Source organism: Canis lupus, chromosome X (genome assembly GCF_011100685.1).
Source record: "Canis lupus familiaris isolate Mischka breed German Shepherd chromosome X, alternate assembly UU_Cfam_GSD_1.0, whole genome shotgun sequence".
Lineage (NCBI taxonomy): Eukaryota > Metazoa > Chordata > Mammalia > Carnivora > Canidae > Canis > Canis lupus.
In genome coordinates this window covers 123,194,612-123,222,270 of record NC_049260.1, presented here as the reverse complement: position 1 = coordinate 123,222,270, position 27,659 = coordinate 123,194,612, and the positions used below count along the sequence as shown (strand labels likewise).

The 27,659-nt window shown below is 45.8% G+C and overlaps 2 protein-coding genes across 2 annotated transcripts in view; one reads left to right on the top strand and one right to left on the bottom strand.

Moving 5' to 3' along the window:
- Positions 1-313: 313 nt before the first annotated feature.
- Positions 314-27,412, bottom strand: TKTL1 (transketolase like 1). The gene is made up of 13 exons (XM_038588703.1): positions 27,240-27,412; positions 22,878-22,995; positions 18,278-18,375; positions 16,958-17,149; positions 16,747-16,874; positions 15,106-15,299; positions 11,467-11,631; positions 8,397-8,553; positions 6,543-6,673; positions 4,729-4,812; positions 2,446-2,542; positions 2,193-2,312; positions 314-735 (listed from the first exon to the last, which is right to left on the bottom strand). Exons 1-13 carry the CDS (start codon positions 27,371-27,373, stop codon positions 563-565), a joined length of 1,791 nt encoding a protein of 596 aa, XP_038444631.1. The 5' UTR covers positions 27,374-27,412; the 3' UTR covers positions 314-562.
- The window catches only part of TEX28 (testis expressed 28), a 42,719-nt gene continuing 19,308 nt past the window's right edge, over positions 4,249-27,659 (top strand). The window contains exon 1 of the mRNA XM_038588706.1: positions 4,249-4,302. Within this exon, the coding sequence (XP_038444634.1) occupies positions 4,286-4,302 (17 nt within the window). The 5' untranslated portion in view covers positions 4,249-4,285. The remainder of the gene's footprint in view (positions 4,303-27,659) is intronic.

Sequence of the window (27,659 nt, the reverse complement as noted above, 5' to 3'; positions counted from 1 at the left end):
TGAGAGCTTTCACTGCTGCTGCACAGCCTCTGCACTGTTAAGGGGAAATGAAGGCAAACACCAGGGGTTCCAGAGCAACTGCAATCACACTGTCCCCAAGAAGCTGCAGGTAGGATGGCAGCACACAAACTCTCAAACTGGGACAGCAGTGTGTGGCAGGGTGCAACAGTGCCACAAAGCCTTAGTGATGCAGTCTACAGTTCAATTTACCTTTTCTTTACTTCTAGGAAAACACACATTTAAGAAACGTACCCTACATTGATCTCCAGCCCAGTTACTTATTATCTTATCAGAAAACTTTTTATCTCCAGCCCAGTTACTTATTGTCTTATCAGAAAACTTTTATATGGTTGTGTTATCAGCTATTCTCTTATCTATATAACCTTATAACACACTTTAATGAGTCAAAGATATGCACTTGTATATGTAGTTATGGTTTAACAGGAAGACAGTTAACTTGTTCTACTTTTTAAGAAGAAAACAGTATGATTTAAATGATAGTCTGGCAACAGGCATAAATGTACGGTACAGAAGCCAGTCTTCTAAAAGCCAGTTATGTATTCTAGTTCATTAAAATACATTTCACGGCCACTATGATGTGTCTGGCACTGACTCCAAACATATCCAGCAGCTCGCCCGGCTTCCCACTGCGAGGCACTCCGGCCACTGCCAGCTGATGGACCAAGATGTCAGGTTCCATGGAGACAGCTGCACAGACAGCCTCCCCGATGCCACCTGGGGAAACAAGGGACATGAGGCTCTGTTCTGGAATTGGCTAGTCAGCTTTATTTTTTTTTAATTTTTATTTATTATTTATGATAGTCACACACACAGAGAGGCAGAGACACAGGCAGAGGGAGAAGCAGGCTCCATGCACCGGGAGCCTGACGTGGGATTTGATCCCGGGTCTCCAGGATTGGGCCCTGGGCCAAAGGCAGGTGCCAAACCGCTGCGCCACCCAGGGATTCCGCTAGTCAGCTTTAAAGCCCCTAAGTATAGAGGCCTTTGAATTTGCTGGTTCCTAGGGAAAAATACTTTTCACTGGCCATGGATTTATCTAACAGTCATCAGTTGACTAGCCAGGAGAGTTCTCATTCAAAATGTGGGTCTCCAAATTGCTCCCAGCCCCACGACACTCCCCCCAAACTGCTCTCAACTGGGGCTCCACTGATGCAGGGCTCTGTAAGCTCAGGTTCTTAAAGCTGTCGGGAACTGCCAAACGATTAAACCAAACAATAATATATACAGAAAAGAACGACCAGCAGGCCTGAAGCTGTTAGCTTCAGCAGAGCTACCTGCATGGATGGCCCTTGGGGGACACCTAGGCAATGGGCTGGTGCGAGGCCCCTGGAGTGACTGCTTTCCTCTGGGAGTCAGGAGAATTGGTGCATGCTCCCAGAGGGGACCCGTGTGACCAGCACCCAATAAAACTTGGGGTCCTGAGTCTCAAGTGGGTTCCTTAGGTCTCTAGTGATGCGTTTGCCACCGCTGGAGAAGGGAGAGTGCTCACTGGGACCCTCATGGAGGAGAGGGAGAGAAGGATGGGAAGGTGTAGGGGTTCTCCACCCCTGCCCTGTGTCTTCTCTCCTTATGGGTCCTGGTGTGCGTCCTTTCCCTAGAATAAACCTCAGCTGTGAAAGCACTCAGAACGCTCCTAGAAAATCACTGTAGGACACAGGTATGCTCTTGGGGCCCCTGACACAGGAGCACATGAAACTCCCCACTCCCTCATATGCCCCACCTAACCTTCCCAGTTCCTTCTCCCTGACACAGTTTTTCTGCATTTACTGTGTTCTCTGCTTGCAAGGCACCATTCCCATTTTGGGAGGGAAGCAAATTATTAATCACTGAAAAGTCAAGCACAACTGTGAAGCTTTTCAAGACCCCTCCCTACCCACAATGCTGAGTTAGACACTCCTTTGTGCTGCCACTGAGCCACTTGGGCACTAGGTGTTATACTATGCTGGGGTCACACAAATGAGTATGGGTATGGCCCCAACCTAAGGAACCAGTGTAGGTGGATAAGAGACCCCTAAAATGATACCCTTGCAGCAAAAGATCAGTAACAGAGGTTGTTGGATGAGTGCCTGCCTGGATGACACCCAGAAACATGTCATGCTTCCAGTCATGGGAAACAAAAACACATCCCGCCAAAGCAGACATTCAAAATGATCCTCAAGGCCTGTACATACCTTCTGGGTAGTGGTCCTCCACGGTGATAATACGGCCACCTGTGGCTTTGGCATTGGAGATGATGGTGGTAACATCCAGGGGTTTAATGGTAAACAGGTCAATGACACGGATGGAAATATCTGGAGAAGAGCAATAGCAGCTTTGTATGTGAAACAGACTTACAATAAAAAGACCAATTAGGGCACATGAGGCAGCCCAAGTCCTACCTCTCCCCAGCTTAAAATTCAAAATCCAGCAACACAACCAACTGACCTTCCTTGGAAAGATCTTCGGCAGCTGCTAGAGCTTCATGCAGAGTAACTCCAGCTCCAACAACAGTGACTTTGTCATTGACATCACGGCGGATGACCTGATGATGTGCCCAAAAACAAAAAAGCTGTAGTTACTACAGAGTGCATCTCCAAGAGAACACAACACCACTATGCTGCTTTTCTCCAATCCTACCAATTTCACTCAATAATTCATTATATAAAAAAAGCTGAATCGGCACACTGACAAACAAGGACTCCCTTTTTGATAAAACCTACTTCATGTTCATTTTACAAATTCATCCATCATGCTTCATGATTTACGGTGTGCCAAATTACTAAGTTCTTATAGAATACCTTTGGCAAAAGGAGGTGGATTTCAAACTGGGATCTGAAAGGCAGGCGGTCAGAAGCAAGTTGTATGGGCCATGTGCTGCAGACCACAGCCTCATCCAGAGAGGGTCTAGAAAGGCACCCTCTCTGGACTATTTGGACGTCTTGCTGGGGCATGCACACAGATAGGACTCTGACAACAAACGTGTTAATGGACATCATTCTGGGGGCATTTGCAACATGCTTTGTGACAAACACCTTGTGTGACCAAAGTGCCCTATAAGGCCCATATGCATTGGGGGCTCATTCTGCAGCTGGGGAAAGTGAATCCCAGAGTGGGAGGAACTCACTCAGGTTAGGGCTGAGACTAGCATCCAGGCCCATCTGACATCAAAGCCCACACTCACAACCACTTGCTATTCTAGCAAGCAAAGACAGGGGCCTGGCCTTTTTCCATAGTTTTATTTCCAACCAAAGGCATCTGATGTTCTTCTTTATTTCAACCCTTTGTATAGGTTTCCTTGTACCTTAAGAACCATTGCTGACAGTAAAAATACTCCGGGCCTGTAAGCCACCCCGTTCTTTGGGAAAGTCCTAGCTTTTTCACATGCATACATATAAACATGTGTGCGCGTGCACACACACTCTGCAAAACCTAGCTCTTCAATTATCCATGCCATGCACATTACCACATTTTAACTCACATCCTCTACCATCAATAACTTTATTTTTTTCAGGACAGGGCAAATATTAGGGAAAAAAAGAGAGATATGAGAAAGCTCTGCACATCACATGATGTCACGGAGACATTCCCCCTCCCCGCCTGCCCCTCGACCCTTAGCGGCAAACACATGGCCTTGAGTTTCAATGGGGGAGTACAGGCGGGGAACAACTGAACCTGGAGTCAGTAGTGAAGGTGAGTACTGCCACTTTCTCATTCAGTGCTGCCCAGCTACCTAGTAGCAGGTCACAGACTGTTCTGGATAGACCCGCAGTTTTGCAGCACTAAAACCAATCACTGCTCACTCATTCTGAGCATTGAAAGCCATGAATTCTGCAGCAGCTTGACTCTTAGCAATCAAGTCAGATGTCACCTGTTGCTCCTTTCAGCCTGGCTATTGCCCCTTTCACACATTTAAGTATTAATGATATTCTAAAAAAGCTTAAAGATAAAAGATATAAAACTTTCTGATGCAGCATGATCTCCATTATGTAAAATATACACATATGCCTGAAAGAGCTGGGAGGAAACATGCCCCAACACTTGTAAGCCCTGCTATCCAGCTGGTGCAGCAGAGCCACTTACTTTCTCCACAGACTTCTGGTTTTCTGCACACATGGCCCTGACGGAGACCAGGTCAATGCCCAGGTCTGAGTTTTGCTCTTGCTGCTCACTAGCTGTGAACCCTGAGTAAGCTTCTCATCTTCTCTCTCATCTACAACACAGGGCTGCCAACAATTTGTGCTTCTAGGGCTCTTGTGAGAACACGGAAGACAGGAAGTGCCCAGTGATGCTAGCCTTTATCAGGTCAGTGGGCAATGCATTCACATACCCTTTTATTCTTGGCTTGGCTCTGCAAAACCCCAATCTAAAAGATTATACATTTGAAATAGGTTCTATCATTTGTTTAGGTTGAGGCTGTGGTAATTTACACCCAAAAGACTCAAATATCTTTAAATTGTTAACCACTTTATCCTTAAGAATTCAACGAAGAAAGAAGAAAAACTCCTGTTTGGAGAAAAGTTCACCTCAGACTGACAGTGACAGGATGTTCCTTTCTGAGAAAATCAGGCAAAGGTCACAACTGATTTAAAAAAAAAAAAAAAAAAAAAAAAAAACTAGAGCAAAGAAAGGATCAAGTCTTGACTGTGGGGACACCTAGTGCTAGCTTTAGACCACTAATCTCCATCTGAAATGATACTAGGAGACTCTGGGGAACTTTTAAGGCCTTACCTTGGCCTGTCCAACTGCAAAGCTTTCTTGTGGGGTGTAAATAACTGCAGTTTCCGGTCGGCTGGCTCGAATATAGCACATCCCCTAGGGCATAAGTTAAAACCAGAGCCACAGTTTAAAAAAAAAACTAAATTTCCAACTAATAAATTCATTTTAAAAAAGGGGAGGGGGAGGAAGACTTAACAGTTCTTTTGACTAAAAACAAAGTGCATGTTTTGGAGCAAAGAATAAGCATCTACAACCACTGGCAAACAGGTCAGGTGTCTCTGATCAGATTACTACCAAGCCAGGCAAAAGCCTAGGTAGGACCCTGGCAGATGCCCTCAGTGACAAGCTTTCTATGCTGTCACATTCAATGATTTAGGAAAGCTTTCCCAAGTATACAGGCTTGTTCAGTCTTCACAGAACACAAATTCAGGTCACAGCACTGACTCACATTTTAATACAAAGCCCAGAACACAATGTTAAGTAAGCAACTAATTTTTGTCATAATGGCTTTTAATACTTCATTCTCAGAAATACCTTAACACACTAGAATATAAAAAGACTCGCTATTTTAGCAATGAGAGGATGTAAATATGTTTATCAACTTGAACACATAAATCAGTATAAATGAATACTCAAGTGTCTAAAAGTATTTGTTAAATCACACACATATTTAAACTATACATTATAACCTGATATATTAATTTAGAAATACAGGTTGTGTTCATTCCTTCACATTATAAACCAATCCTATTCAGTGTTTTTATTGAGATAAAATTACTTATGTGCTCTATGAATTCTGACAAAGGCATACACCACGTGACCATCACCCAAGTGTGAATAACATTTGCACCTGCCAGAAAGTTTCCTCTGGTCTCTCTCTCCACTCTCCCCACCTGAAAAGCAACCTCTAATTTCTATCACCACAGCTTTGCCTCTTTTGAACTTTTGAGAGATGAAATCTTCCAGCACAGAGAAGATCACTCTATATATGCACAGACATAAAGCAATTTCCAGAATATAGTAAATTAAAAAGTACAGAACGATACAGTGTGAGCCCACTTAGGTTTAAAAAAAAATCATACGTCTCTAATGGGTCAGAAATGCTTAGGAACTTTTATTGCCCATCCCAATCATGCCCAAGGCTGTCTATGCAGGGCCATGGGTGGGCATAGGGATGTGTAGTGAGGACAGTCTGGGGTGACCATTAGTTGGAGCAGCTGAAAAGGTACCGACTCTGTACTCTAGCCTCCCCTGCAGCTGGGTTCTGGACAGGAATTAAGTTGAGTCCATCTGCTGCTCTTGTGTGAAACTTGAGGAGCAGCAAGTGGGGCAGAAGCCATACTCTTGCCTTTCTGAGGGAAGACCAAGGCTGAGGACTCTGAGGTTTGTTTGCAGTGGAGACACTGACCACCCACTGGCCACCTTTCTGGATGCCAGGAGACAGCATGGGGTGTGTCTAAGGCCATTATCTAATAGCTCCCTGCTGGAGCCCACTCCTGTGGCATTGCTGACAGCTCCCTTCTTGGGAGCCTCTAGAGCATCCTCTCTTCTCAAGCTGAGCCCTGACCCTCAGGGGCCCACTAGATGTTGTTTGGCCTCCTTTCACATGGTCTTTTACGTGATCATGCTTGCATTTTATGTGCTTAATCATCTTTTTTGGGGGTAATTTTTCTGCTTTTTAAAAGAATCCTTTAACATTATCTTCCATAATGAATATTACCTTTACACTAAGAAGAAAAAATGGGAAAAAACCCAACCATCAGTTTCAAACTAGTAGCAGAGCCCAGAAGCATTTTGTCTTGAACCAATGTCTCCTTAAAAAATACCTTAGTATTGGCTGCCAGGAGAATAGCATGCTCAGTTGAGGTGGCATCACTTGGATAGAAAATAGTGCAGTTGCGAACAGATCGGAACATGGCTAGATCCTCCAGGGCCATCTGGGAGGGGCCATCTTCACCTGAGAAAGCAAAGCCACAGGCCAACAAAAACATGATCAAGGGCCAACTGGGAATCTGCCCTCTTCTGGACAAGCAATAGCTTACTGCCATGGGGGCCCCACACCTGTAGCAGAGCCCTACAAAACTGTCCAATTCTTGGGCCAACATGATGTGTAATGAGCTGCCACAGGTCTACCTCCCTTGAGACATCACTGTGACACTGTGGGTCAGGATCCTAAAACTGATATTCTAGATCAAAATAACCAGTGGTCTTATCTGGCCCTGACTCTCGCCAGTGTCTGGCACTTGATCATTGGCACTGCTATCCATGGGGACTCGATGCTCTTTTCCCTGAGCACTGGTAGCCAAGTTGGCCCCATCAAGTCTCTGTGCCCCTATCCTCTTCTCCTTAGGAGGGTCCCCTCAAGCTCTGTCCTTCCTTCTCCTCTCCTCTTCTATATTCTCCATCAAGAGACTGGAATTTTCAAATTGAAGCAGTCTTATTCATTTTTTGAGACCTTCAAAGTAGCTGAGCATACCTTTGGGGCACTCTTGAGGTGCTGTCTGAAGTAAAGGGGCCTTAGGGTATGTTTGGGAAGAGAGCTTCTGGCCAGAAATACTATGCAAAGAGAAAACCCAATGTACACTGGGGCAGCCCAGCTCTTCCAGCTAAGAAAGGGACTGTCACACTATGTACACTGCCTGGGACAACTATCTAACCTTAGGACCCCTTGCTCCTCTGGTTGGACTCAGAGCCAGATCTCTACTTAGCAGACTGATTTTAACAGCACACCTGGCCCCAGACAAAAACCCTGGACCAGGTCTTCTGCCTGGCTCACTTCTGAAATGCTGTTGGCCCTTCTCTCCCCACTCTACACCTACCATCTGGCCCATTCAGAGACTTCTGGTAAGTCCCAGAGAGGACTCCCAAGCCCCCCTCCCTTTAGGATTCTAGCAGTGTAAACTGTCACGTCTACCTGGATGACCTAACTCCACTACAGGCACATCAGGTGCCTCATCTTTTCCACCAAGTCCTCATTTCTGTCATTCATAAACACAACTCCCTGATCTCTCTCAAGCAACAAACTACTAGACACTTTTTTTTTAACTTTTTGTGCAATTTTGGACTCCTGTACCTGTCTGCAATGTTGATCTTTCCTCAGACTCACCCATATTTTCTATCCACTGCTAATACACACCATGTATCTCAATCCTTTCTCTGACTTCCCTGTTTTCTGTTGTTTCCATCTAGCCTGTCCCGCCAGGTTAATGCCCCAGAGCTGTATGTCTCAGCTTCACTCCCCTGCATCCCACTCTTCAATGCTTCTGGTTCCATTTGACCAGCCTGCTCAGCTCAGGCAGAGAGCCCTGGGCGAGCTATGCTCCTCACTTCCCTGGACCCATGCTGCTTATCCCCACTTAGAGAGTACCACACCAAGAGCAGAAAGGAAGTCCGTGATACTGGGCTGGCCTGATTCATATCCAGTATGCAGCTCAACACATAACGGGCACTCAGGACAGATCACTGTTTCTCAATGACTAAAAAAGCAAGCACTTTACAGTAACACCAAGAAGTCCTCTCAAAAGTAACCCAGAGTGTCTAAAACTTTTAAAACACAACATGGCGTTAAAAAAGAGAGGTTACAAATCACCAAACATCATAGTATATTGGCGGTTCAACTGCTCACATGCCTTCTCTGTAAAGGAGTAAGACTATCAAAATGGGGCACTGAGAAGTCATACCAACGGATACCCCACAGTGGGACCCAATAAGGTTGATGTTGGTTTCAGAGATGGCTCCCATCCGGATTTGATCAAATGCTCGGGTCAAGAAGGCAGCGAAGGTGCTAACGAAAGCAACAGTGCGACCACGGGTGGCACATCCCAGCGCCACGCTCACCTGCAACAGAAAGATGACAATCAGAACACCCTTGGAAAAGTTGCTCTATTAAAAAAATTAAAATGCAAAAGCCTTAAAAAATGAAACCTAGTAGTACCCCAAACCTGGCAAATCCATGGTGTTCCCTGAACTGCCGGAAAACATAAGAGGAAATGTGGCACTGACCGGATTCCCTCAAATCAGAAAGATAGGAAGAGCAGACAAATAAGGAAGCTAGGGACACACAAAGCCTCCCCACAGTCCTTCGGGTCTCCTTTTGCACCCCCTTCTTCTCATCCCCTCACATGGTGCCCTCACCTCACACCTCCTGGGAAGTGAGAAGTAAACAGTGGAGGCTTTCCTACTGGCCCCCAACCACTCACCTGCTGCTAGGAGACATGGCAGCTCTGCACCTACCTAAGGCCCACTTGCCATGCTGAGTCTCACTCTTCTCTCACATTCTGAAGGGGATCTCCAACAGTCCAAGTATCCCCCCTCCTCCTGGATTCAATTCCTTTCTCCCGTTCTCTTGGATCATTCTCTCACCTTTGCGTATGTATTAGTATCTTCCATCTTTCCCTTTCCACCTTGTCCTCCCCCCCCTCCAGATACTAACCTTCATCTATGCTCTGCTTCATAGAGAACTGCTCTCAGCACCCTCCCTTTCCCATTTCCCCGCTCTCTGCACAGCCTCTTTTGTGTATCACTAAAAGGCTTTCATGCATAAAATCGTTAAGGCAATAGAATGGAAATAAGAATTCAAGTAAAGGAACTTCTGACAACTAAGGAGAGTCTTCATGTAACCTTTAATTGGGTAATTTCAATATTGATTTAAAAAGTCTCAAAATTCAATATATGGAAAATTACATCCTTACAGCTACTTAAATTTGTGATAAGAAATTCAGATGTTATCTTTAAACTAGGCAGAAAACATAGTTTAGAAAAACACACTCAGTGGTTTGGAGAGCAAATGCATTTGAAGACAATTGATCTATCTACCTAACCCCTCCCCCAACAGGTACCCTGACCACCCCAACCGAGGGCCCAGAGCTCCCACATCCTCCAAATCCACTCTTTCCCCCCAGTTTTGTCCATCTCAGGAAGTGACAGCACTCTGTGCCCAGGTGCTCTGGCCCACTCCTGAGTGCCAGCCTTAGCTCCTGTCCTGACATCTGTCCTATAGCATCCTAGTTCTCCTGCCCAAACAGATTCCAGAAGATTCCACTTCTATCCAAGCTGGTCCAAGTCCTCACCTCCTGCCACCCCCCACCAACTTCTCTGACAAGCTATTCTTCACACTGCAGGGTCCTGTGAAACACATCATCATGTGGTTTCCCAGCAAACTGCAAGAGAACCTGAGACGCTGAAAGTGGTCAGCACCATATGAGCTGGCCCCTGGTTACCCTGCCAAGTCAATTTCCTTATGTACTCACAATGTTTCTGTCACTCAGTCCTTCCTTCTGTTCCCATGACAGCTCAAATTTGGGCCTGCCACAGAGGTAGCTGTGCCCTCTGCTGGGAATGCCATCCTCTGGGTATGTGTATGGCTCTGTCGCTCAAGTCTCAGGTTAAATGTCACCTAATCCAAGAGACCATCCCTGACTGACCCTAGACACTTGTACTGTACACCCCAGTTTCACCGTGGCACAGGATACCACCTGCTGGCTGCTGCTTTACTAGTCTTCTTCCAACTGTGAGAACATATCAGTAGGCACAGAGTATATGCTAATCAATGCTGCTGAATAAAGGAATCAATGAAATGGGGAGCCAGCTTTCTGATAATAGACTCAATTCAGCAAATTATGGATTGTATTTTTTCCATTCAAAAAGGAAATAACTTAATGAGATCCACAGAAAAGCGTACATATTCTTATAGATGCGATGACCTACTTTACTGAACAGGGCGGCTTAAATTCTAATACCAACAAGGCCAGAGAAACACCATGAGTGAATGTGCAGGCTGGAAGAGGCAGGGACATGGCCAGCTGGCTGTGGACAAGCATCTAAAGGGAGCCCCTGCTTGGCTCCAGCTAACTGGTAGCAGGATGGAATGCTGTCTCGGTGCTGACAGATCTTCCTATTCTTCAAGAGAATCCAGAAATTTGGATTCTATAAATAGACTAATTTTAACAGCTGACCACCAATTTTAAAAATTTACAAATGCTATTTGTTCCAAATAAAATCTTTCTGGTTATCCCGGTGGTCCCATGAGATCTGCAGGCCCATAGTTTTCTGGCTAGTGCTGTTTTTGGCCTCTACGATTTGTAGATAGATATGCATTGTCCTTTCTGGTGGCGCAGAGCTTTAGAAGTCAGTGTTTACTTGGATTAACTGCTTTTTCTCGAGAGAGAGATGGGGTGTCGTGTGGGGGTGTATACATGCATAAAAGAGACTCCCTGGTATTCTGGGGAGAGACTGAAGCACTGGTATACAGAACAGCTGAACTCAAGGCCATCTTGAGGCTGCAATTAGGGCAACATTTGAGCATCTATGATATAGTAGGCTCTATGCTACAAAGGAGAGAAACCAGTCCTTTGTAGCTTTCTCAATCTAATGGCCTCTGGGTGGTTGTAGGATTGCTTGGTATTGGACTTGGCTGAGCAGAAAGAGAGGGAACACCTAATACCCTAATACTCCTGGCAAGCTTGGGGTACTTTGGGCCTGGAGCCCTGGGGTCATGGCTGAGACTCTTGGCCTGCTGCCCTGAGTGGACCTGGTTCTGGGCAGTCTGCTATGCCGCTCCTTGCAGTCCCAGAAGCCACTCCACAAACTGCCTGGCTATGCTCTACTTGTTTCCTCAGAAACATTTTTTCCCTCCAGTTTCTTTGCTTTTATAAATGGAAAGAAAAACTAATTTGAGGCTGTCCTCCTGTGTCCAGCAGGCCACACTTAGTCAGTGAGAAGGCCCAAGAGAAATGCCCACAGCACACGTACCATGTTTTGCTCAGCAATATAACATTCAATGAACCGCTCAGGGTGCTCCCTCTTGAATATGTCTGAGAAGGTGGAGTTCTTGGTGTCACCATCCAGCACAATGACTCTATCGTTTGCATGGCCCAGCTTGGCCAGAGCCAAACCACATGCCTTCCGAGTAGCTATCTGGAAAAGTTGAACAGCAGAGTTTCTTAGTGCAGATTTAAAAAGATGAAATTTTGTGGATTACAAATTGTCTTCTACCTTGATAAAGAAAAATTCATGATTCACCAATAAGCTCTTTAGTATTGCAAAAATGGATTGCTGGCCAATCTTAAATCCATACTTGGCTCACTGGGTATCAATTCTCAACAGGTTTATTCTTTTGCCCCATTCATATACTTTATCAAAAATTTAAATGTACCAAAATGCAAATGCCTGAGATTTTTCACTATAAAACTCAATGTTCACTGCAAGTATTATCCCATTAGGATACTATTTGAGATTGGACTGAATTTATGGATTAATTTAGGGGAGAACTGACATCTTCACAATATTGAATTTTTGTACTTAGAAATCAAGGTTTGGCATTTCCTCAAAATGTTAAAGAATTACTACATGACCCAGCAGTTCTACTCCCAGGTATATGCCCAAGAGAAAAATGTATCTCAACAAAAACTTGTACACAAATGTTCAAAGCAGCAATATTCACAACAGCCAAAAAGTAGAAACTAAACCCAAATGTCCATCAAGGATTGAATAGGTAAACAAAATGTATGGTACATTCATAAAATGGAACATTGTAGTTGCCACAACAAGGACAAACCTGGAGAGCACTGTGTGCTAAGGCAAAGAAACCAGACAAAAGGCTCACATGTTGCATGACCCCGTTTACATGAAATGTCCAGAATAGGCAACTTTATATACAAAGTAGATGAGTGGTTACTAGGGGCTGGACAGAATGGAGAGTGACTGCTAATAGGTGTTGGGTTTCATTTTTTTTAAAGATTTTATTTATTTATTCATGAGAGACAGAGAGAGAGAGAGAGATATGCAGAGACACAGGCAGAGGGAGAAGCAGGCTCCATGTAGGGAGCCCGATACAGGACTCGATTGGGGTCTCCAGGACCAGGCCCTGGGCCGAAGACGGCCCTAAACCGCTGAGCCACCCAGGCTGCCCAATCTTTTTTTTTTTTTTAATTTTATTTGAGAGTGTGTGAGCAGGAGTGGGGGGGGGCAGTAGCAGAAGAAGAGAGAGTAGCAGGCTCCCCGCTGAGCAAGGAGCCCAATATGGGGCTAATCCCAGGACCCTGGGATCATCACCTGAGCCCTAAGCCAGATGCTTAATTGACTGAGCTACCCAGGCGCTCCAGGTGTGGGGTTTCTTTTGCGGGTGATGGAAATGCTTAAGATTGAGTGTGGTAATACTTGTATGATTCTGTTAATATACTTAAATCTTGAAATTGTACACTTCAAATGTATGGACTATATAGTCCTAATAAAGCCACTATTAAAAAAAAAAAAGGTTTGGGGACACCTGGGTGGCTCAGCAGTTGAGTATCTGCCTTTGGCTCAGGGTGTGATCCTGGGATCGAGTCTCATGTCAGGCTCCCTGCATGGAGCCTGCTTCTCCTTCTGCCTGTGTCTCTGCCTCTCTTCCATGACTAAATAAAATCTTAAAAAAATAATAAAAAACAAGGTTTGCTTCTTCACTTGTCTTTGTTCATTCATCAAAACACCTAAAAAATATTTTTTGGGGGGGAGGGGAAGAGGGAGAGAGAGAATCTCAAGCAGTCTCTATGCCCAGCATGGAGCCTGATATGGGGCTTGACCTCACACAACCCTGAGTTCATGACCTGAGCCAAAACCAAGAGTCAGATGCTTAACTCAATTGAGCTACCCAGGCACCCCTAAAATATTTTTAAAAATACATAATTCATGTGGACAGTACAAAATTCAAGTTCTGAAAGCCTATCGAGCAAAGAGGCCATCTTCTCTCTGATCTCCTGGCCCTCAGCCACCCAGTCCCCCGTCCAGGGGTACGCAGAAATGATAAGTCTATGTAGCTTTTTGGGAGTGGTCTATGCACAAATATTTGTTGAGCACCCAGGTGCCCCTATGATGCCCCCTTTTAAGATTTTCTACACAAAAAGAGAATTATACTCTAAGTTGGTTTACAACTTAAAAAATTTTAACAATGGGGTGCTTGGGTGGCTTTGTCAGCTAAGCATCTGCCTACGGCTCAGGTCATGATCAGGGGTGGGTGGGGTCCCCTGCTCAGCAAGGGGTCTGCTCCTCCCCCACTCATGTTCTCTAATAAATAAATCCTTTAAAAATTTGCTTAAAGATTTTATTTATTTATTCATGGGGGGGGGGGGCAGAGAGACAGGCAGAGGGAGAAGCAGGTTCCATGCAGGGAGCCCAACATGGGACTTGAATTCATGATCACACCCCAGGCTGAAGGCAGCGCTAAACCACTGGGCCACCGGGACTGCCCTAAAAAAATTTTTTTAATAGAGATGCTTGAGTGGCTCAGCAGTTGAGCCTCTGCCTTTGGCCCAGGACGTGATCCTGGAGTCCCACATCCGGCTCCCTGCATGGAGCCTGCTTTGTCTCTCATGTATCTCTTTGCCTGTGTCTCTCATGAATAAATAAAATCTTTAAAAAAATCAAAAAATTAAAAAAATCAAATTAAAAAAAATAAAAAAATAAAAAAATTTCAACAAAAATATAAATAAAAATTCTAATAATAATTTGGGTGAGCTTTTTTAGCCTCTAGCTGAGTGGTTTCTAATTTCATGAGCATTTAATGCTGCAATCAACATTCATTCTTCTAGATACATATGCACACTTGTGTAGGATATATTCCTGTGAATTGTACTATTAGTTCAAAGGATGTGAAAAGTTAAGGTGCTGCCAAAGCCTTTATTAATATTTCCTGATTAACACCTTTCTTCCGCTTTTTGTTTTCTAATTTCTTGAGTAGTCAGTTCACCTTATCTTAACCCATATTACCAGGCTAAGAAAACATAAAGCAATACTCTAAATGTCTCTAAATAAAGGGGAAAAAACCCCCCAAAAGATCAGAAAATATTTCCTTCCTCCTTGGCTCATCACCTTGTTTCCTTAGGTCCTGAAGACGCTGCCTATTTTGGGTCTGCTATACTGTACCAAAAGGCAGGATATAAACATGGTAAAAAGCTTATCAGGGTTTCATGCCTAATTTGTATCCTTTTTGAGTAACTGGTTTTTGATCAACTGACCTACTTACTTCTTTCTGTAATCCAGGGAGTAATAAATTCAAAAGCTAGGCCCAGCCAGGCTCCCACCCTTAGAGCAGACAGGATTGTGGCAGTTTCATGCACATGAGACCATCAGACCACAAACTGAATTTTTCTTTTTTTTTTTTTTGAATTTTTCAAACAAAAGCTACACAGTACTAGGTGCGAGTAAGTACAACTGACTGACAAGAAAATTCAGACTTAAGTTTGAAATCAAAGAATATAAAAAAATAGTAAGAAATAAGATAAAATCATCTCTATTGCTTATAATTTTTAGTTACATGTCATGCAATCTAATAACTGGTTCATCCATGGAGATCAGAGTAAACGAAGAGTCCTGTGTATTTTTAAAAAGCAGAGAACAAAACAGTTTGCCTACCTGCTCACCAACTGTGTAAGCAGGTGGAGAGGCCATTTCTATATCCAGGATATTGACTGGAGGAGAGTCTTCAATAGGGGGTTTTGGTTCAAGATTCTTGTTGGTCTCTATCTGACTCTCAATTAGTTTGATAATTGCATCAGCTCTTTCTTTTGGCATTGGCTTTCCATGCCAATTTTCTGCATCTTCAACACCTGCAACCAAATAAAAGACGTTAGTACTCCAAGTATATAATTGAGTGTCTGTTAGGTCATCTGAAAGACATCCTGATAGAAAAGATGTCAGCCAAGGACTCACAGGAGTAAAAGCCTGGTACAGTGGCACAGGGAGCCTGAGTTGGTACTGCAGCCACACAGGACAGCTTGAGAAGTCCCAGAGGCTCTTGATGGAGGGCCACTGGCCCATATGCTGTTGAATGGAGGAAAGAGTGTAGGACAGGAGGCTGGAGAGACAGGCAGGGTGGGCCATGGAGGGTCCTGTGTGTATAAAGAGTTTGAATTTTGTCTGAAGCAAGACAGGAAACCACTGAGGAATCTGAAATGGGGAGGTGACTGATCACATCTTAAATGTAGGAAGATCACCATGGTGGCTGTGTGGAGACTGGCCTAGGGAGACTATAATTAGGGAGAGATGACACAGGTCTGAGCATGGGAGATGGAGAGCAGTGAGCAGAACTGATATATACTTACTGTAGAGGCATCAATTAGAACTGATGGCAGACTGAAATTGCACGTAGGAGAAACATAAAGTTAAGTGAAGGCAAATACCAAGAATTCTCCCAGGAGCAAATTGGTCAAGTGGTCATTTACTGAACTGGGGATACCATAGTAAGACAGTAACTTAGGGAGGAATCATAGGAACCATTTTATTCTAAAGCACCGATATTAAAACATACCCGTAATCACACCCTTTGCAACTATTTGTACTTGAAATTATTAATTTCAGGTGTCAGCTTTGAAAACTGCAAGAGGACTTTCAAGACACCCTTCCTTCCCCAACCCTCAGTTCCACAGGTATCTTTTCCCAGAGGTGCGCCACTTCACTAGCTCCCTATGTGTCCTGCAAGACAGTGTGGGGACAGGCAAGGGTGAGTGCATGTACGCGTGCCTTTATTTGCGTATGAGTTTTCAGGCACATAACAAGCACACTTTCTCATTCTGCACTCCTTTGCAGATCACTCTCTCTCAGTCCTCTGATGGACTATCCTAGCCATTCCTCCTGTATGCAAAAAAATCACTGCTCACTAGCTGGGCGTCTGGGCTTCTCCTGCAACCCTAATTAGATCTGCTATCTAGAAGGGCTAAGCAGGGACCCCTGGGTGGCTCAGCGGTTTAGCGCCTGCCTTTGGCCCAGGGCGTGATCCTGGAGTCCCGTGTCAGGCTCCTGGCATGGAGCCTGCTTCTCCCTCTGCCTGTGTGTCTCTGCTTCTCTCTCTGTCTCTCAGGAATAAATAAAATCTTAAAAAAAAAAAAAAAAAAAAAACGAAGGGCTAAGCAGAACAAGAGCCTCCAACACATATTAAAGGCATAATCACTGAGCACTAAGCCAGCTTGTCTGCCTGGCCATCCTGAGTCTCCTGCTGCATTGCTGTGCAGACAGATGTTTTTAATAACCCTAAGCAGGAAAGAAACATTTGCTTACTTGGAATGCCACGGCCCTTGAAGGTCTTGGCCACTACAGCAGTGGGCTTGTTCTTCACTTCACTCGCCTGCCAGAACACCTGGCACAGTGCCTCCACATCACGGCCATCCACCACGTAAGTATTCCACCTGTCAACCCAGGAGGAGGCCAGGTTACAAGGTGAAGGCGGGATGGAGCAGAGAAAAGGGGACATAAAACAGGATACTGTTACCCAAATGCTTCACAGCGCTTCTGATAGATGTCTATGCAGTGCTCAAGGGGCAAGCCACCACTGTGGCCCACGCGGTTCACGTCGAAGATGGCCACGAGATTGTCCAGATTGTAGTGGGAAGCAAAAGCCAGTGCCTCCCAAACAGAGCCTTCTGAGGATTCACCATCTCCCATGAGGCAGAACACCCGGTAGCTGGGGCAAGCCAAGAAAGGTTAAGACTGTGCTTACGGATCCTCTGGTCACTCAAACAAATATATTTCACGGAGAGAAACAAAGGAACAGACTGAATGTCGCTTCACATCATTAAGTTCCGAAGCCTATTTTCCTTGTCAATTCTGTCCAAACTCCACAGCTAAGGAAATAACTTTAAAAACTTGGGCCCCAGGGATCCCTGGGTGGCGCAGCGGTTTGGCGCCTGCCTTTGGCCCAGGGCGCGATCCTGGAGACCCCGGATCGAATCCCACGTCAGGCTCCCGGTGCATGGAGCCTGCTTCTCCCTCTGCCTGTGTCTCTGCCTCTCTCTCTCTCTCTCTATGTGACTATCATAAATAAATAAAATTAAAAAAAATTTAAAAAAATAAAATAAAATAAAAACTTGGGCCTCACAAGACAGGCTTCACCGTTGGCTATTTTCTCATTCTAGCATTCCTCTGCTGCTTCCCTGGGACCCACAAACAACAGGGGATAGGGAAAAAGTAGTGCCCTTAACACCCAAATGACTTTCTAGATAAAGTTTCTTCGTAAGCTTCGTTTTAAGTACTGCCATCTTCTATTTCTGACCTTACATATTTACGATAGTAACAAAACAGTCTACCTCAGGAGCATATGTTCTGTCGTGAAAAGTAAACTTCTACACAACAAAAACACAAGAATGTTAATATCAATAAAACACAATCCATATCCCACAAAAAATGCTGCAAAATTAAAAAAAAATAACCATAGAATAGGGACTTAGACCATAATGAGAGATGAAAGAGCCCCTGTAGAAAAAGAACCCTTTCATTATTAACTTACAGGGTCCCCAAGGCAAATGCTCCAGCTATTCACTCTATAATGAAGCTCACTGAGAGGTAGAAAACAAAGTCATCACTCTTAAAAATAATAGAAATAAACCAGTTTCCACACTGCAGGCAGCACTTAGAACTCAAACCAGAGAAGCCAGAATAGTTTCCAGAAACACGATTTCTTTACTGTTTGGACACTTGGTAGTCTAAGCTTTTAAAACAATTACTGTTCCCCAACTAATAAGCAATAAATAAAGCCACAGTACCTGAGTGGTAGAATGGGGATAGGTAAGCAGTTACTGGGTAAGCGCCTTACCTGGCTTTGTCAAAGTACTTGCCAGTATATGCCATCCCACAAGCGGCCCCCAGTCCTTGCCCGAGCCATCCGGTTGCCACATCAACAAATGACAGCCTCTGTAAGGGAAAGGATCAAATGAATCTAGACACACAGGCTGCCTTTTGGGGGTAAAATCCTCTTTACCACAACCACATGCACCCCAAGTCTCAGATCAACATCACAGACAGGGGAAGCCATAGTAATCCATGGTCAACTGGACCTGTGGGAACATACCAAAGGACAGTTTCTCCAAACAGCAGCCTAAACGGAGCCCAAGAGCAAAGCACAAAATATAAGCATGAGCCTTGCCATTTTCACCAGGTCTTTTCTCGAGTCATGCACAAACCAGGTATTCAATCTTTTTGGAGAACATGGGTTCTTAAACAGAAACCAAAAACACTGAAGAAGATTGCAATTTCCCTGGTCTGAAAAACTCAGTCAAATGAGGTTTCAGAAGTGGTCATCTAGAATGCCAGAAATGAATCACTTTACACCACTCTCCCCTCCTCCTGCCTGTGTCTATGCATAGAGAAAATCTCTATCTCCTGGAGAAAATGCCCTCTAGGCACCACAAAGCAGGGTGAAAATTCCCAAGCTTCCAAAGACATAAGGAACCTATTCAATGCTTCCACTGCCACCACCTCAAACTGGCCACAAACATCTGTCACTGCAGTGACCTCCCAACTTTCCCCCGTAGCTGTTCTCAACATAGCCACCAGGGGGAGCTTGTTAAAATTCCCCCCCCCCCCCCCCCCCCCCCATCTCCATCTCCTGCCAAGTAGAGCCCAAGTTCTTGCACCAGCCTGTCCACTCCGGCCCCCATCTGACATGCTGGTTATCTAGGTTTCCCATCTGACCCTTCCCACCATGCAAATATCCGTTCCATTCAAGCCAAGAATTAGGTGTTGCTGCTACCGAAGATGGGCCAATGGCACTTGTTAGTCTCATCCCTCTCCTGTCCAGCTCCACCCTACTGCTCTGCTCCTCCTAGGGCTCTTTACCTTCTCTATTTTCTTCACACACTTTGTGGCCCCAGAGACTCCCTTTCTGTTTTGTATCTCTGGCCTCAGAACCATCCCACTGAATTTTCTCCTTCCACTCCATGGTTCCTAGCATCTGGCCCCCAGTTGCCTGGTATGCTCTTGGACTGAGCCAGGGCTCCACACTCAGACCAACTCTGCTTCCCCCTTCCTTTAAAGCAGGGGTGGGGAGGGGCAGTAAATGAGCTCACTTCCTCTTTAAGACTTCATTTTGTGGGTACAATGAAGAGTCCCCTTCAGGCAACAGGAGGCTGTAGGACTGAGAAGATTGGCAGGAACCAGCATGATGCCTGGCATCAGAGAAGTACTCCCACATGGGGATTCCCTAAGAACCCTTATGCTGGGTGTGTGCGTGTGTGTGGATACACTAATTTAAGGGAGACAAAGCTAAAATAAAAATGCAAGCAATGCGCTGTGCGTACTCATTTTTCAGATGGTACTTCTCACCTTTGTTCTGGCACAAAGTATGCCTCAAGAACAAGTTTACAAAAAAGGTCATTTGGCTTCTTCCCTGGCCTGCTTGACTGGAGAAAACAAGAGCTGATAAAACAAAAACAAAGGCCTGGTGGGGGGAATAGGGGGATCCCAAGACCCTCCCCACAAGCCTTCATAGTACCTCATAGTAATACTGATAGTGCGAGGCCTGAACAGTTAGCCTCCTAACACAGTTGTCTGCGCTGGACATTTACACCTCACAAGCACCAATCGTGAAGACCTTGGCTCCTCTACTGTAGTAAGTCCATTTATACCATTCTCAGCCAATGCCAAGATAGACTATGCTCCTTTGTGTTTTCTCTTTGCTTCCAATTTTATCTGCTTCTTAAATCTGATGTATATATAAGTTCTGGCACCTGAACAGTGCCCAGCCTACTACAGCACACCACAAAGCCTCTGTATTTCCCACTCATTTTCTCTTTTCCCCTTTAATCCCTTTCACTATTTTTTATATTCCCCATATGAATGAAACAGAACATTTGTCCTTCTGCAATTGACTTACTTCACTCAGCATAATCAGAGTGTGACAAAACATGAGAGACACCTAACTCTGGAAGACGAACAAGGGGTGGTGGAAGGGGGACTGGGTGACAGGCACTGAGGAGGGGCACTTGACAGGATGAGCACTGGGTGTTATACTATAATGTTGGCATATCGAACTCCAATAAAAAAATATACAAAAAAAAAAAGCCAAAAAAACCCCAGAAAGCCTCTTTATCCCTCTAAGGCCAATGACTATGAATATGATACCAGCAGTTATGGGACAGTCTAGCCATCTTACTACTTTTTATTTAAAATTATTTATTCATGAGAAACAGGATGGAGAGAGAGAGAGAGAGAGAGAAGCAGAGACACAGGCAGAGGGAGAAGCAGGCTCCATGCAGGGAGCCCGACGTGGGACTCGATTCCGAGTCTCCAGGATCACGCCCTGGGCTGAAGGCAGCACTAAACCCCCAAGCCACCCAGGCTGCCCCATCTTACTATTTTTTAAACCAGAGATCTGAATGCTCATCCTGTGTTTGTACACCCACGTTTGTTCAACTTTTATCATGAAAGAAGGTCAAGCTCGTAAAAAAGTTGTAAGAACAGTACAATGAAATCCCATATGCTCTTCACCTAGATTGCTAATGCACCACTTTACTTCACCTTGCCCTTTCTACATGCACACTCACAAATTTTATTTTTTACCAAACCTCATTTGAGATAACATTTCAGACATAGATTATAATTATAACCCCAGATACTTCAGCTATGCCCATATTCTGATTTTTTATATTTTTTCCCAAAAATGTATTTGACAGAGTATGCACAAGCACATGTGCACAAGCATGCACGCGCGCGCACACGTACACACACACACACGGGGAGCAGCAGAGGCAAAGGGAGAAGCAGCCTCTCTGCTCAGCAGGGAGCCCAACATGGGGCTTGATCCCAGGGTCCTGACATCATGACCTGAGCTAAAGGCAGATGCTTAACCGACTGAGCCACCCAGGCGCCTTTTTTTTTTTTTTTGAAGTAGGCTCCATGCCCAGTGTGGAGCCCAACATGGGGCTCGAACTCACGACCATGAGCTAGCTCAAAAGTCAGATACTGAACTGACTGAGCTATCCAGGCACCTCTAGACTTTACTCTTTCAACGAATTACTACTGCCCAAATCTGGAGTTTCTGTTTGTATGTGGTGCTCAACCAGTTGAGTTTTAAATGTTTTGCTTACGACACACAAACTTTCAGACAGCATCAAAAGAACTGCATGTTCTAGACTGACCTTCCTTTTAATATTACTCCTCTTTCCTCTCCACCAATGTCATGAGGTACCTGATACTAAGTATAATGATAAAGACCCTCACTGTGTCAGGTCAGATCTACATAGAAATAGAAAGTAAAGATAAGGGGATCCCTGGGTGGCTCAGCGGTTTGGTGCCTGCCTTTGGCCCGGGGCGTGATCCTGGAGTCCCGGGATCAAGTCCCACATCAGGCTCTCTGCGTGGAGCCTGCTTCTCCCTCTGCCTGTGTCTCTGCCCCCCTCCCTTTCTCTCATGAATAAATAATTAAAATCTCAAAAAAAAAAAAAAAAAAGAGAAAGTGGGATCCCTGGGTGGCGCAGCGGTTTGGCGTCTGCCTTTGGCCCAGGGCGCGATCCTGGAGACCTGGGATCGAATCCCACATCGGGCTCCTGGTGCATGGGGCCTGCTTCTCCCTCTGCCTTTCTCTCTGTGTGACTATCATAAATAAAAAAAAAAAAATTAAAAAAAAATACTGGTATCCCTGCCTTAAAAAAAAAAAAAAAAAAAAGAGAAAGTAAGTAAAGGTAATTAACATGTGGACTCTTTCCCAAAATTAAACTCAATTTTCCTTGAGCTCAGCTAGTCAGATCCACTGTTGCCCACCTCTACCCAGGCAGCAGAGGATGGGAGCATGACCCTGTCAAGGGGGGGCTTTAGTGCTAGGTGGGATAAGGCAGGGCACCAATGAATGAAAGGAAGGATGGCCAGTTGCCATAAGTCATCCTTCCCTCCACTGTAGTCCTTGCTAGAACACCATTTAGATCTTTATAAAATGCCATGATCTGAATATTAGTGCCCCCCCAAACCTGTATGTTGAAAGTCCAAGGCTCAAGGTGATGGTATTAGGAGGTGGGGGTCTATGGATGGTGATTAGGTCACAAGGGCAGAACCTTCACAAATGGGATTAGTTTACCCTTATAAAAGAGGCCCTAAAAAGACTACTTCCCCTTCTACTATGTGAGGATACAGTGAAAAATCTGCAACCAGGATAAGGACCCTCACCAGAATGGGACCATGTGACCTTGATCTTGAATTTCCAGCCTCCTACACTGTTGGAAATAAATTCCTATTGTTTATAAGCCACCCAGTCTGTGGCTATTTTGTTACAGCTGACTAAACAGACTTCAACATGGGGCAAAAAAAAGAAGAACCAAAAGGATAAGCTGCACCCGTTTCAGGCCTTGTTGCCACATGGTGGCTTTTCGAATGATTTTAAGAGCAAGCATCTGAGCAGGCCCTGGGCTCCTGTGCTGACTTACCTTAGAGGCGATGAAACGATCATTGTCTGGGTTCTCCGGGTCCTCCTGTTTGTATCTCATGATGTGGAAGAACAGCACGGACATGATCTCAGCAGCACTGCTGCAGGATGTGGGGTGGCTTTAAAATAGACAGAACACAGGTCATTTTTTACAGGTAAGTGATTTACCAGGGACATGGTACACGAGTAGGCCTTTTAGTACATAGGCTCTCCAGACTGGAAGCAGCAGTCATTTCTCCCAGGCATGGAAGAATCCAGCCAAGGAAAAAGGATCCAGCACTGCTGCTTCCCAAATCCATGGCTTTTAAGGTGCTGTAAGGCCCAGTAACCTCATAACCTCCCCCCCCCTCCACCGGAGAGAAGGACCTCTAAGACCAGCCCCCTTCTATCAATGGAGCACCTGCATATTTGGGGGAGGTTCACCTGGTGACATTGTAAGCACATGAATATTCTTTAACTTGTTTGAATTTATGTGATATCATTAATCAGAAATACCACAAAGCAGAAATAAACCCGTGCAAATATAAGAAACTAATATTTAACAAGAAAGGCAAAAATATTCAATGGAGAAAGAACAATCTCTTCAATAAATGAAGCTGGGGAAATTGGATATTCACAAGTGAAAACACAAAACTAGAAACCCTACCTTATGCCACTTACAGAAATTAACAAAATAAGTTAGGATTCAAATGTTAGAACAAAAACCATTAGATGCCCAAAAGAAAACAGGAAAAGGGGATCCCTGGGTTGCTCAGTGGTTTAGCGCATGCCTTTAGCGTGATCCTGGAGTCCTGGGATCGAGTCCCACATTGGGCTCCCTGCGTGGAGCCTGCTTCTCCCTCTGCCTGGGTCTCTCATGAATAAATAAATCTTTAAAAAACAGAAAACAGGAAAAGATCTCCTTGACATAGATCCTCATACTGATTTTTTTGGGGTAAGACAACTAAACCCCAAGGAACAAAATAAAAAAATGAGTGAGACTACATCAAACTGAAAAACTTCTGCACAGCAAAGAAAACCATCAACAAAGTGAAACAACCACCTACCTACAGAATGGGAAAAATACTGCAAACCATATATCTGATAAAGGATTAATATCCAAAATATATAGAAACTCATACACAATAGACCCCCCAAATCAGTTAAAAAACAGGCAAAGAACCTGAACAATTTCCCAAAAAAGATACATGAATGACCAATAGGCACAGGAACTGATGCTATCACTATTCATCAGAGAAAAACAAATAAAAAACCACAATGAGGGATCCCCAGGTGGCTCAGCAGTTTGGCGCCTGCCTTTGGCCCAGGGTGTGATCCTGGGGTACTGGGATCGAGTCTCACATCGGGCTCCCTGCATGGAGCCTGCTTCTCCCTCTGCCTGTGTCTCTGCCTTTCTTTCTCTGTCTCTCTCAGGAATAATAAATAAAATCTTAAAACAAAAAAACACAATGAGGTATTACATCATCTTTTAGAATGGCTATCATCAAAAAGCCAAGAGGTAACTACCAAAATAACCACTGCTTTTTTTTTTATTAATAACCACTGCTCTTAGAAAGCAGTTGACATGGGAGTCCAGCCACTCCCTCCTTAATTTAGGAGGGAAGAGGGGACAGAGAAGGGGAACAAAACCAAATTTCCATAGCGCTTGCCTCAACTTTCAGAAAAGATTTTCTGTCCAGCTCATGTGTGTTAACCATTTCTTCTTTCAAGGTTCACAATTAAAAATGGAAACCTAAACCTCTTGCCTTCCAAGTAGCCCTAAGTGGATGACATGGTTTAAAAAATTGTTAGATACCTTTAAAAAAACAAAAAATAAAAACTGCTAGATACATTTAAAAAATGCAAACCATTATTAATTTTGAAAGTGAAAGGAGCAAAATGAAAAAGTGTAAAAAAATTCCAAAATACGCAATCTGGAACATATCTAGACCGTACTTTTAACATCATAGCTCAGGAAGGAAAACAAGATTTTAAAAAGAGACATCATGCAAAATATTTTATTCCACTATTACAGAAGTTAGAAATCAGTAACAGAAGGAAAACAGGAAAACCTACACATTCATGAAAATTAAACACCACACCTTTTAAAAAAATAGTTTACCAGGGAAAGAGAGCGTGCAACAGAAAGCATAAGGGGGGAGGGAAAGGGAGAAACAGGCTCCAACCCAGAACCCTGGGATCATGACCTAATGGAAGGCAGACGCTCAACCAAATGAGCCACACATAACCCATAAACACCCTCTTAACCAATGAGTCAAAGAAGAAAACAGAAAATTAGGAGAAAATTGGAAAGAAACCCAGCAAACTCTATGGAATACAGGAAAAGCAGTACTAAGGCAAATATACAATGTAAATGTTCGCATTAAAAAATAGAGATCTCAAATCAAAACCCTTAACTTACAACTTAACTAGAAAAACTAAACCCAAAGCTACCAAATAGAATAAACGTTAAAACAGAAATAGATGCAAACCTATAGAAAAAGAAAATCAAGAAAGATTGGTTCTTTAAAAAGATTAACAGAACCAATCTTTCCACTATATTAAGTAAAAATGAAAAAACTTTTAATTTTTAAGCATACTAAACTAACTTGAAATTTTTTTTTCGGAAAAGAAAGAATGGTACCAAAAAAAGTAAAATATTACCAACTGTACAGAAATAAAAATGACTACACAGTACCATAAAGAAACGTACAGCAATAAATCGGTTTAACCTACAAAAAATTTCTAGAAACAGAATTCAAGAAGGCCGAATAAAAAATAGGAATTTTTTTTAAGTAGGCTTCGTGCCCAATGTAGGGCTTAAGCTCCCGCCCCCCCATCAAGAGTCAAGTGCACTACCCATCCAGCCCGCCAGGGGCCCCAGAAATAAAAATTTTAAAGAAACCCATAGCTAGTAAGGAGATTGAATCAGAAGTAAAAAGCTCTCCACCAAAAAGAAAACTCCTGACCTGATGGCTTCGCTGGTGAATCCTACCTAATAGCTAGACAACCAACATCAATCGTCCTCAAACTCTCACCCCAAAACCTGGGGAGAACACCGAAACTAAGGCTAGCGCCGCCTTGTACCAAGGTCGCTCAAGCAAGCCCCTTACGGGCCAGCCAAACACGCTAAGGACACGCAGTCGAGCCTCCTCAGCAAGATTCGAGCTACTGTAAAGCTCCTTTGCTCCCACTCGCACTCGCCCCTCGCGGGCCTCCCTTTGTTCCAGCCCACGTGCTGGCCTCGGGACGCGGGCCTCGAGCGCAGCCACTCACCGGAAAAGCCCCGCCCCGCTCAGCGTTCCGGCGCCAGCCCCGCGGCGATCCCGGGATTCAGCGCCGCCCCCCCGCCCCCCCCCCCAGGTTCCTCCCACCAAACCCCGTAAGGCAGCAAGGGCACGGCGCAGCGGCCAGCATTGGGGCGGCATCCACGCCGCCACGGCCGTAAAGCAGGGCTTTTACGACCGAGCCGGCCCAGCCCCCCACAACCAGACTGAGCCGGCCCAGCCCCCCCACGACCGGACTGAGCCGGCCCAGCCCCCCCACGACTCGACTGAGCCCGCCCAGCCTCCCACGACCGGACTGAGCCGGCCCAGCCCCCCCACGACCGGACTGAACCGGCCCAGCCCCCCCACGACTCGACTGAACCCGCCCAGCCCCCCACAACCGGACCGAGCCGGCCCAGCCCCCCCACGACCGGACTGAGCCGGCCCAGCCCCCCCACGACTCGACTGAGCCCGCCCAGCCCCTCACAACCGGACTGAGCCGGCCCAGCCCCCCACGACCGGACTGAGCCGGCCCAGCCCCCCACGACTCAACTGAGCCCGCCCAACCCCCCACGACCAGACTTAGCGGGCCCAGCCCCCCACGACCGGACCGAGCCGGCCCAGCCCCCCACGACTCGACCGAGCCCGCCCAACCCCCCACGGCCAGACTGAGTCGGCCCAGCCCCCCCAGGACTCGACCGAGCCCACCAAACCCCCACGACTGGACCGAACTCGCCCAGCCCCCAACCGCCTGACTGAACCCGCCTAGTCCCTCAACCGTCGACCGAGCCCACCTAGTCCCTCAACCGTCGACCGAGCCCGCCTAGTCAGTCCCTCGACGCCCGACCGAGCCCGCCTAGTCCCCAGATGACTGGACCGAGTCCGCTCAGCCCCCCGACGGCCCCATGCTGTCTCCGAAGACCAGACGAAGTCGGTCCAGGCCCCCACAACCGAGCCCGCCCAGCCCCTCAACGAGCGGACCGAGTCCGCTCAGCCCCCTCCGACCGAGCCCACCCAGGGGTGCCGCCCCCCGCCTCAACGGCTCTCTTCGCTTTAGGTTTTTGTCGCCGCCAGGCCGGCCGCTTGGGGCCACGAGAAATTGGACGAGGGAACCTTACCCAGAGCTTGAAACGCACGTGGCCCTGATGGAGTGGATGCGCAGGCGGTTGGCCATGTCGCGCAGCACCTGCAGAGTCTTCGAGTCGGGCTTGGCCTCCTCGGGCATCGGCGCAAGAAGCTTGGAGTCCGCCATCGCTGCCCCCGCACTGGCGTCTGACGAGCGAGCGGCGCGGACTGTCTTAAGTAGTGTCGGGTGCGCTGTGGATCCCTCCGCGCCGCTCCCTCCGCGCGCTGAGCTGTGGGGCCTCGCGCCAGCCCGGGCGGCTCCGGCCGCGCCACGCCCCCCGCGTGGTGAGGCCCGGCTCCCTCCGCGCGCCGCTTCCCGCCACGCGCCACCTTCCTCCGCGCGCCTCTTCCCCCAGCTCAGTGGACTTTGAACTGTTGTCCTTTGCGTGTGGACATTGATTGAAATAAATTAA